Here is a 12,661-nt window from a genome sequence, read left to right on the forward strand (position 1 = left end):
AAAAAAAAAAAACCTAAGGGGCTAACAGAAATACAAGCACCCTACTAGTAGACTCACAGTACCTCAGATACCTTCATCCAGTCCTGCCTTCCCAATAGCCCTTCATGGGCATTTAATGTGTAAAATATCAAAACTCACCTTCTACCTATCAGCAAATTCCAGGAAGAAACAACTGAAGTGAATTCCTGCTCCCTAGGCAATGGTGCTCTTTTGCTCAATACCACCCTCAGTAAGACAGGGCTAAGAAGAGCCTTTGTTTTCTCCATTTATTTTCATGATCTTTCAAAAAACTGGGATAGAAATTTCAGCAGAAAACATGTCCAGATATGAGCCAACACCAAAATATTCAAAAGCAAGTTTAGATCACAAAGGGCAGATTTGTATGCAGGAAGAGTTTTTTTGAGCTCTGAAATATTCAGTGGTTTCAGTAAGAGAATGGGAAGAAGCTTCTGCTAAAAGGACATACTGTTTGAGGCCAAATCATGTTTTCACCCTCTTTCAGAGTATCAGAGGAATAGAGCGAGCTGAGATGGTTATCATTTTAACTTGTCAACACCTCATATTTGGTAGGCCAGGACACGTCACATCCACTTGATATAAAGTCCAGCAAGCCTCAGACTATGTTAGGGGTCAAATATCTGAGATACTCACAGACTTCGAGCTACAGGCAAGTTAAAAACTCCAGGAAAAAATACTGCTGAGGAGATAGATCAATTCTATCACACAACAAACATGAACAGAGACCTCAAACTATATGGACTAATATTTCAGCATGCAATTTTGGTATTGCACCTGTAGGTGGAGAATGTTCACATATTACCTAGAACTTATGCCCAAATTGTGCTTATACACATCTTGCAACTATTAAACTGTCACTTGCTTTTGCATTTCATTTCTATGTCTTTACCTCCTTTTCATCTGTTTTTGAGTAAAGCAATGCAAGTCTACACAAAAAAGCATTATACGTAAAGGTTCTGTTTGCAGTTGCTTTTTGAAATATATCATACAAATGCATATCAAACATTTTATAAAGTATTTTTGGCCTTAGAAAAAGTCAGCTGAAATGTAGCAACATTGTTCAATAAATAACTTCCATAAAGATGTGAAAGCCTACAATTTATACTCATTACATATACTGTCAAGCTTAGCTGTTTTCAAAAAACAGTTTTTCTTAATGATTAAGTAAACAGACTTGAAAAAATGTTAGCTAAAAAATGAGTATCAAGTATTGACTCAGCTGCATGTAGACAAAAATGAGTGAAAAACATGATGTAAACTCAGGTAAAATTTTGTTTTTATTCTAATTTTATAGGAACTTCATTTTGTGTTAATCCAATAAAGCTAAAGCCCTTATACAGAACTGCATTTCAAACTTAAACACGTGCGATTTACCTAATCCACACGAACATAAGCTACACTAACTCTGCACATTTTTTGTTTCCATTATTTTACTAGGAAAAAAGTTTCACATTTTGTTTGAAATCATGATTTCATTTAACCCTTCGCTTCTTCTTTTAATTAATTAGACTGCCAGTCTAAACACGTGTAATATTTTTACTCTGATTTGTTTCTTTTTTATGCATATCTGTTCAGATTAGGTGTAGAATTTTTGCCAAAACTCCTAGACATGTCGAAAGTCACACAGTTACCAAACACAACAGTACTGTTTACTGTCTGCATTTCTTACACATTCCACAGGCACAGGGACACTTAAATCTCTTCTATACTTTCTTAAATGGTTGAATAAATCTGAAAATCAGTGTTTATCTGATTTGTTTCCATTAAGAGCAAATAAACACTGACTTAAAAAATGGTACTAAATAAGTCCATATCTAACCTGGGTAATAAGGTGAGAAATTAATACATTATAACTTACTTTAAAAAACAATTTCAGGGTAGATCAGGTTTTATACGTTTAAAAACAGATTCACTTCTCACAGCCAATCTTCCCCAAAAGCACTTTGCCATTTTAAGATGACATTATTTCCTAGTCCAAACATTATTCCTAAACTACTCTAGAGTTGCCTCCTGCAGTTTGTCTAAATGGATTCCCCCTTTTGCAAAGAATAAAAATGTATTAAGTTTCAACAGCTTTTCATTTATCATGGCTGGAATGAAATCTTTTGGATTTCCCTAAGAAACATAACGAGCAGCTGAAGATGACAACAAATATCTGCTATACACATGAGGACATAAGAATGGGTTATATTTTTTACCTTTGCAATTTGGATACAAGATCATAAAAATAGAGGGAAAAAAATGCTCAACCACTGAAAATTCAGATTTCCTTCATTAAGATGCAAGTCAGTTTCAAGTTGACATTCAACTTCACAGACACAATTATGAGAACCTAGATAGCCTTGTGACTTCAACAGGGCTAAGCAGAAAAGCATGCCTTTGACACAGCATATAAGGCTAAATATCATTTCTCTTACATGGAATAACCAGATAGACTAAGGGTTCAAAGGACCACTTTGCTTATGAACAACCTACTCATTTCTGTCCCTACTTCAAGAACTGTCCAAAGCAATTAGTTCAGCAGCAACACCGAATCTGACCTTAGACTAAAGGTACTGGAAGCACTTCTATATCATTTTCAGTCCTAATTAGCATTAAAAAACACATCCTCAGATAAATGTCATACAATTTATAAATAATTTTATATTTTATGTAACAAAAAAATCTGTTAAAAATAGTATATTGTGTTTACGCTACACACAAATTAATAAATCATGACTGCTTTTTTAAAATTAGAATTATGAAATTATACTACTTTAACAGGATCAGACATGCACTTGTTCAGCTAAGAAATAAAAAGAATACCTCAAACAAGTTTGACAAAGATTTGTATTGTTTTCAAATAGAACATGATTTCTGCAATTTATTCTTATTCAAAAAAGATGACATTGGGTTTGGTTTTTTTGTTCATTTTTGCTTTGTCAGTTTTGCTTTTTGTTTTTTGTTTTTTTAATTGTTTATGTATCTACAGCATCAAAACTAAGGATAATAAAATTATCTGTGTGATAAATCACCAGAAAATATTCAAAAGGATGAAATCTTACATGGGTTCATGAATATAAAGTCACTGGCATTTCATCAAGCTTAATTCGGTATCACATTTATTTTCCTGTGAAGTACTGTAAAGACCTTTAAGTGTCCCTTGCAAATCAAATGATTCTATGGAACTATGTGGTACTGGTTTTTGTTACATGCACAGAAAACAAATGCAAGCCTATAAACTACTATAGGAGATTATATGACATAGATACAAATACAGGAGTAGGTTGGATACAGAAGTCTCAAAGGCCCTTTTGTCTGACTTCATAATTTAGGAGATGTTATACCTGATACGCTCCAGTAATTTAGGGGAGAAAAAAAGAAAGAAACAAAACAGGACAGTACAAAACACTATCTTCCCAAACTGACATGTTCTCCAGTGAGAACATATAACCAGCAGTAACTATCAATAACTAGAAATAACTCATATGTAAACAGACATATGAACAGTTAAAATATGTATTAGTATTACACCTGAAAGTAATTAATGAAAACAGTTGTTTTCATCTATTTATCTATGATGATTTAACACAGTGAACTCACCTTCATTAGGAAATCACATAAAAACTTGTTCAATTGTATTCACAGTGGATAGTGGGGAAAAGGGAAGCAAGTAAGGAAGGGTACTCTTACTTACCAGGAGATTCTCCTGACAAATCTGGGGCTTGTGCCGAATCTAAAGAAGAAACCACACTGACAGCATTTGCAGGAATACCCACAGCAGCTGTAGTAGAGGAAATGTTTGATTTCTTGGGTGGTACTACAACACTCCTATATGAAGACAAAAAGTTAAAAATTAATACTGTAGGAAAGTTCACACATGATCCTTGTTGACAAATGTAACACATATGCTTCTATGTCCTGCCAAATTGTTGTTTATTCTCTACTTTCTTTTTCTGTGATCTATCTTATCCTAAAGGACACTTCACTGCCATTTACTTTATACAATAGCTTAATATCAAAGCCAGTTTATCAAAATTGCTGTGCAACAAGCATACAGTTACAAGGTAAGAAGGATAAGTGACAAGATCTGTAGTAAGGGTTGCCTAGACAGTATACTCCTTCTGATGTTCTAATGTAGAACTGACAATTAATTGAAGAATATACTATAGCTAAAAATTGCCCAGCAGAATCAGTGTGTTACATTCACACACCTGTCACATATAGCTAATATAACAATATAAAAAAATAAACATAGAGCTAAAAACGTAAGTTTGAGTATAAGTTCATATCTTTAAAGTTGGAATGAGATATCAAAATACTCTTAGCAGTAGAAGAAAATTTCCATTTTTTTATGCAAGTTTAATTTCAGGCCTTGTAGTCAGCACTAAAGAGGAAAAGATGCGAAGTGGGAAGTTAGGCATGGAGATTTATCTCGTATGTTACTACGACATCTATTTATGCCATACAAATTTCAATTAAATTGTAGCACTTTATTCCAAATACCTAAAAGGCCTTGTTAAGCATACGTTAAAGGCATTTTTAATTGCAAGTTAGCTCCATAAACATGCAAAAACCCAGCTAATGAGGTAAAGAGTACAGCTGATATATAATGCACTCCCACAGCAGCGCTTACTTTTAATTACCTGGTGTTAACCGTAAGCCGAAAGTCTTCAACATTCAATTTATTTAATCACATCTTTTGTTGGCAGTACCATAACCACACACTGAAACTATTCCCTTAATAGCTTTAAAACATTCATTTTCTAAATAAAGTAACTTAAAAATGACCCAAATAAAGGTGTGATAGTAGTAATTGAGAAGTTCTGTTAAATATTTCTAAAATCATTCTTGCCACAATGAAGAAAAGAAGGTAATGGATTTGACTCCTTTCAGTTCAAAGGATGTCATAGAAGCTAGACAATGTTACTGATCAAATCAACCCTTCTTAATGGCAGGAGTAGGCAGCCACCATACTTGGAGATAGTACATGTCATATCATTATAAGGGTGACTGCTAATGTTAACTATACACTAAAAAATAGAAGCAACAACACCTGAGCCCCAAATCTAGATACTGTGCCCAAACGATGAATTTCACTGATACGCTCATGTCCGTTTCCCCCCCCAAAATGAACAATGCACTCAAAAGATTCATTTATTCAGATCGTCTTCTAAATTGTATCTGTGCTACTAATTAATTCTGCATTACCAAGCTATGAGAAAGGGATATTTTGCTCAATATTCTGTGGTATCAGCTGCCTGGAAATTATTACTGCTAAGCTGTAACAAGCTGGGAGAGGTTCAGAAATTCACCAAGTTTATTTGGTAGAAAATGCAGGCACACATAGTAAATATCTGGACATGCACTATTAACGTCCAGGTGTATTCCCTTACTGATTTTAAGCTCTTGTAACCAATTCAAGAAATACCAGCCAATAACATATTAGAAATACATGTCTACTCACATAGATTGCATAAGGTCTCAATGAATGAGCTAGAAATGAATTATTCGCACACTCACTAAGATACACAAACAAATATTTCTTTGCTGCTAACAAATATACCCACAATTATATTGCATGCAATGCAGTACAGCAGAACACCTAGTGACAAGTTCTGGTGCCACCTGTAGACATCAATTATGCATAAATAGGATGTGTCTAAGATATGATTTGTGTAACTTAACTCTAAATGTGAAGACATGAAATTACCTTCTACAGTCTCTTCTGCAGTTAAAATTATTCACACACTAAGATACACAAACAAACACTACTTTGCTGCTAACAGCACCACAGATCCTATTCCACGGTTCCATTAAGAGCCCCAAGAACTAGGAAGCAGCTGATATTTCAAGACTTAAAAGGTAGCTAAGATGCATATCTTAAAAATACCAGATACACGTAACTGGATGAACTTGTAACTTCAGATATTAGAGACCTCCGCATTTTGGATGAAAATACAGAAATAAACATGTTGTCCTGTACATGACAGTCGGTGTAGACATGAAAGAAATCCTATTTCATTTTCTGAGCTGTTTCTGACACAACACCACGTATGATTCTTTCATCCTGTAAGCTTCTACTGACCTTCAGCATGCTTTAGTGTAGCTGCACTGAGGGAGCACTTTAAAGAAGTTGCAATATTTTCTATAGCTACCCAAAGAGAAGCGCATTCAAGCAAAGAAATTAGAGAGATTTTTTTTCTGGGCTGTAACAGCAGTGAGTGAGTACAACAGACACTTCTGCCTTTTAAGATCTTTTGCATATTTTCTCACTTTCAAATCTGTAGAGGTTTGGACGTGCACATTAAGCTACCACTCTCACTCATTCAGTAACTTACTTCCCATCATTAACATGCAAAGGAATTATATTCCAACACTTTCATTGTAATTTTCAGTACCTATCAATGGAATTCACTTTAAGGAAGATACTTAGCACTAGGCATATGGCACCAATACACAGCTACAGGAGATGTTGACAGGCTTACTAGTAGTAATAACATAATGTCTTCCCTCTCACTCTGATTCAATGAACAAAGATGAATAATTACAAATTTCAGACTTTGAAATACAGAAGAACCTATACAGTACATAAACAGTACACATTAGTGTGCACATACCTATTGCAGACACAGTTTACACGCACTCTGAGCAAGAAATACTCCCACTACAAGTCTTCTAAGAAACTGGTAGTTTTTCACACCTGGTAAGGTTTGTTTTTTGTTTTTTTTTTTTTCCCTAAGCTTTTAGATGAAGAAAATCCTGTTTCATCAATTTCACCATAATTCCTCTGTTTAGAGGCTATTTTAGATCTTTGTCCTGTATCAAACTTGCTAAAAGGTCCAGAGACTGCTAATGACGGACGACGACCAAAGACTTCTACTGTGCTTCACAAACATTCAACAAAATAAAAGGCAACTGTTCAGTGGATGGAGAAATAGCTGCTTCACATTAATAAGTCTAAACCTCAGAAGAAAACAGAAGCATAGAAGAATTCACCATAAAGCTGTTTTCACCTCTAACTTCCAGTTCTGAATGGAACTTATTTTAGACAGTGACCTAAAAAGGTCAACTGAAATAATTCAAATAAAATAAACAGCATTTTTGGTGAGGAAAGAAAGCAAGAGCAGCTCATAGCCAGAAGTGTCAGATATTGGCCAAAAATACAATATAAAGAAATCTCAAAACCCCAAATGTACTTTTGCTCTTTGCCTTATGGTCAGTCGCCGTAATTACTTCATTCAAAAGTGCTTCAAGTATTGCAAGAAAAATCAACTAAAGCATCTAAATATTTTAATTATTTCATAGATGAGCATCACTGCAATATTTGTAATGTTATCATAGAATCATAGTATGTTTACTTTTATGCACGTTTTCCCATTCCGTTTCCACCGGAAAAGAACATTTTTGAAAAACAAACAAAAAATTTATCACATATTCATAAAAATTGACCATTTTCTTTTATTCAAATCATTAAACTCTTTTTTACTTGTTTGCACAATAATACGGTATTTTCTCTGAATATTAAGGTAGAGATGTAATGGTTAAAAAAGAATTATTACTATTATTTTTACAAGATTAATTAAATGTTAATAGAAGCAAAATTAATGTTATTATTGGAAAAAAGGCATGGGAGTGGAAAAATCCCAATGAAATTCTGTAGTAAATAAACCATGTGGGAATTTCTAAGTATTTGCCATATTAAATCAGGTAAATCAGATAAAAGTATTACAAATGAACATGCTTCCAAACTTCTTTCAAATAACAGAGCACTTGCTTCCAAAAATCACAAGACAACTTCTGTGTAGCTGAATAAGTACCTCTTAAGAGTTAAACAGTGCTACGCATGTGAATAAAATATTCATAAATAAGTAGCCTTGTAATACGTTTCACTAAATGTACAAAAACAATATATCCATAAACATACATTAATTTCATCAGAATAGCAGCCAACATTCAGCAGCCTCGCACATGGCTAGAGACGTGTTGCATCGAAGAAAACCATCAATAGATTTCAGTCCTCGATATCTGAAGTACCACAGCATTTCAGTTAATTATTATTTCTGGTTGCATTTGTAAATTAGAACATTTTTTGTCATAATATTCTGATACAGAAGAAATAAACTAGAAAAATACATCATATTCTTAACACACATCAAGCAGATCTCCAGCACTAATTTGAAAACAATAGTTCAATTGCTTCTTTCACGTAACTGTACGTATTCCTTTTCAATTTGAAATCAAATTTTTAAGGTTTCAAGTAGGAGTTTACAGCAAGTGAACTGGTAAACGTGGGTCAGGCATAGTGAGAATTAGCCACCATAAATACATCTTAGCCAGAAGGTCAGGGTGTTATTAGTCCCAATTATGCTGAAGTGTAAGAGGCCCTCGTGTTGCAGACAATTATTCACTGCTGAATGAGCACAGACCATTGAGCTGAATGCTGACTTCTCTCACAGACAAAAGCTTGCACAATAATGATCCATTCTGCCAAATTGTATAAGGATTTACTTACTGAAAGCTTTCTTGTTTTCGAGATTACAGATTTCTTTGTTTCAACAAAGAAGTACGAAATGTATACAAGTACATCATAAATTTTGAGCACATTTTTCCTAATTATTTATTCTTTGGAAGTTAGCAAGCCTGCAATTGATTTTAAATGTATTTCAAGTAACAGATTTACCTTGGGCATGAGACAAATATTCCTAATACAACATGGGCCAGGCCAAACTGATGATCTCACTAAAACTTAAAAATACTTACATGAGCTCTAATTTCCCTTGACAAATAGGAATTTATATGAATATAAATCTCAGCATTCAAGTTTTTAGCACTGAGCAGCAATATAGGTGACGGTATGCCTGTTTCTCTAAGGGATAATGCTTTCAATTCAAAAAGAAGTTAGTCTTGTTCCAGGCTATCAGAATGATGACCACTCAAGAACTCCTATGCAACAAGCAAAGACCAGGGGATTTTTGAGGATCAGAGACTTATTTTTACCTCTACTTTCTAAGTCAGGAAAGCAGCCTGCCATGTCAGCATCATTCTATAGGCCCCGCTGTCTGCAGATAATACCCATCCTCTTATGTCTCCCTTTAAATACCAAAGGAGAAAGAAACACTGAGCCGTGAGAGATCAGAGAAAAGGAAGCAGGAAGACAAGACGATATAAAGAATCAGCTTTAAATCAACTTGGCAGGAAGATGACTTAAATGATTTGATTCTTCAACTAATGCAGCATGCAGATTTTCGGGGCACTTAAACAGTTCAACTTCTCATCAGTGCACCAACAAAAAATCAGAAATTCAACATTCTCATATTCTGTCCTTATCTGTGACTAGTGGACTTAATCTTGTAAATGAGAAGTTCATTCTTTTTACGCTTCAAGCCTAAATCAATGAAGTCTAAAATGTATTAATTCCATATAAAAATAATTGTCATTTGAAAGTCTCTATTCTTCCAAACCCTTTGTATCAACTTCCAATAATAACATGACAGTAGAAGCAAGGGGAGACCAAGTTCTTATTTTGCACTGCATAGTAAAAACATTCAACTTAAATTTCTGCTTCTCTTTTTCTTTTCTTTTCTTTTTTTTTAACCTGAACTTCTGTTATTTTACTTTCTAATTTATTTTCATTTGTTTGCATTAGTCTCCTGTCCTTTTCTACAAGATTACTACTAAGTAAGAAAACCATTGTTTCAGGACTCACTGAAATTGCAACATTCATTTAGTCTCTGTGGATACTGGAAAAGCCAATGCAAGTCTTGAACTTTATCATGATAAACCCTTGGCACCCACTAATCACAAGATTGTATCTTCACATAAGATAAGGGGAAGATTTTTGGCATGGGAATGAACACACTCACCTAGCTGTTTGCAAAGGCTCAGAACCTGGCAGCCTTTCAGTAAGGTTTCACTCACATAGCTGTTACTGTATACTCTCCAGCTATGGCTGGGAAGTTGATAATCCTTGAGATATGAGGAGAGTTTTGATTTCTGACACAGCATTCCTGAGATAAATGCAGGATCTGAGAGATACTTTGAAATTCCCAGAGACACCCCAGCAGTAAACTGCTACATGAGAACAACTTTTAACTAAGTGTTTTTTTTGTTTTTAGGAAAGAAAGTTAAATATTAACTTACAGACCTTGTTCGCTATCAGACAACACATTATATTTAAACCAGACACAGAAGGAGAGCATCCCAATGCCTGTTTTTCCAAACTTTCTTGATGTATTCTTAGCATTTTTGTGTTGTCCAGAGATGAAAGCTCTTTCCAACTCGGTTACAGTTTGCCATAAAAGGCTTTTGTTTCCCTGGTACAACTCCTTCCAACAACTGCCACTACATATGATGTCACTGTATTTTAAGTAATCGTATTATCTAAAGATACGACCACTTTCAAGTAGTCATGAAACTTTTCCCTATGCATCATTTTAAACATATATGTTTCATATATACAGTTACTGTATCTTCTTGATTAGCAGATGTACTACTAGTTAGAAACAAACCTCATCAGAAATAAGCATTTAATAAGAGATGCAAGATTGTGCGTGTCCATACCAGATTACAACTGACTAAGGATAAAAATTCTCCATCATTAAGTACACTTTTGTCTGTCTGACATACCCATAAAGAAAACCACGTTTAAAATTCATCCAAGAAGCACAGAACAGCTGGCTTAATGAGGTCACGTGCAGCTACTGATGGACCAAATATCTTATCCTAGCTCACAATCTTCTCATCATTTATTTAGCTCCTCCCATTGAACACAAAAAGTCACAGGAAAGTAACACCCTCATGATGGTGAGGAGCAGTCAAGGTAGCTGCATGAACTCCCACAGAACTGCCTGCCCTCTGCTTTTCCATTCATAAGCATGCTGCTGCTTTACTGCTTCCCTCTATGCATAATATCACAATCCCTTCCACATGCCTGTATACGTTTCTTGCTAAACTGCTTTACTTTCAGTGACAAAGTAATTATGTCTCAAGGTCAAGTAATTTCAGAGTGCCAGTTAGAAATGACAGGCAATTTGGAGAAAGAAAAAAGAGAGAAAAGTCCATCTGGGATTGTGTGTCACTAGAAAGATGAAAAGGCAAAAAAGCAAGTAGTTCTTTACCAAATATACCACTTTTTGTGGTTCAAACCTCTGCCGTTCAACAACGAACCATAAGAATTTCCTGAAGACAAACAGCGTACAATTTTAGAGCTGTGACTGCTATGTCACATCAACTGTCCACTTACTAGAGTAAGTGATGGGTATTTATAAGAGCAACGATGGGTATTTATAGGGAAGTGCCACAAGGAGCAGGAACAGAGGGGGCATGACAGGTCATTATTCGGTGTCTCTGTTCTCCTACTTTTAAGACTTTTTGATCCCAAAACATTTCCTCCTGTTCAGCATTTAGGCAGAACTGTAATACTTGAGACAAGAACAAAGGAGCCTAGTGCTAGCACACACCATCTGTAATCTAGCCAGAGAACAAGCACTTCAATTAGTGATATGGGGATCTGAACTGCGAAGAAGTTGATACGGCTGCACTCACACCACTGGCAAAGTTGTACTTCTTTTCTGGGTCATCACTAGTTTGAGCAAGACAGTTACACAGTGCAGAGATATAAGAGCCAAAGGATATCCATAAGTAAGTAAATAATACCTTGCTAAGGAGGGATCTCTCACATTAGATCCACTGTCAATTTTCTGTATATGACTAAGGCTTTTCTAGAGGCAGGCATGCAAATATATAAAGGATTCTTTATTTTGTTCTTAGTTTCTTGTCCTCAGTTTGCTGTCTTTGAGGAAAGAAAAGCAGAAAGAATAGTAAAAGACAGTGTGGCCTATTATATTTTGGAAAAGATGAAGAGCTAACGAGACTGAGATGTAGGGAATACCAAAATTATTATCAGGAAAAAGATATTTTAAAAAAAAAGAAAAAAAGGAGGGGGGGGAAGGGAAGCATTTTAAACTCACTGTCAGTATTAAGAACATAAAGCAAAATGGAAAAAAGGGGTTCTAGCTATTATAATAACAAAGCAAATCTAACAGTTTAGGAATATATCTCGTGAATGAAGCCTGAATGATTTTAAGTAGGACGTCAGCACTACATTGCAATACAAATATTTATTTTCACAAATAAATATTAAAGTAGTCTAGAGGTGGAAGGACACCCAGTAGATTCCTCCATTATCTCCGTTATCCATTTGTTAACCAGCCAGTATTCTTTTGGTCCACAGCAAGAGAAACTAGATACAGCCCTATTACCAATACACATGCTAAACTACACAAGAGAATTTCTTTATCATCCATTGTACTTCCAAGGTCCTTTAAAACTAATAAAATGTGCATAGTGTAACATAACTCATTAGATTGTGAGTCAATTCCTCATTTAGGAAATGTAAAATGTATGGTTCCTCTTCTTCGTGCTGGGACAAATGTAGTCAGGAAGACAGTGATCTCTGTCTCCTTAAGCGGTTCGTGGCAGTACTTAACATAACCTAGAAGTTTATTCCTCTGTTATCCTAACATATCACAAATCTGTACCAGTCTTACCTTGCAGGTATTTCATCTGTTCTATCTCACACTGTTACCATCAATATGAAGAGAGAGAAAACCACTAAATGCCCGCAGAGCCATTTCCATATACAAAATTATTATTTTTTTTT

General features: G+C 34.9%; 1 protein-coding gene across 1 annotated transcript in view; it reads right to left on the reverse strand.

Annotated features, from left to right (window-relative positions):
• The window catches only part of LRBA (LPS responsive beige-like anchor protein), a 368,564-nt gene that overhangs the window by 278,568 nt on the left and 77,335 nt on the right, over positions 1–12,661 (reverse strand). The window contains 1 exon segment of the mRNA XM_010709547.3: positions 3,695–3,828. Coding sequence (XP_010707849.2) covers positions 3,695–3,828 — 134 coding nt within the window.

This window comes from Meleagris gallopavo, chromosome 4 (assembly GCF_000146605.3).
Source record: "Meleagris gallopavo isolate NT-WF06-2002-E0010 breed Aviagen turkey brand Nicholas breeding stock chromosome 4, Turkey_5.1, whole genome shotgun sequence".
Lineage (NCBI taxonomy): Eukaryota > Metazoa > Chordata > Aves > Galliformes > Phasianidae > Meleagris > Meleagris gallopavo.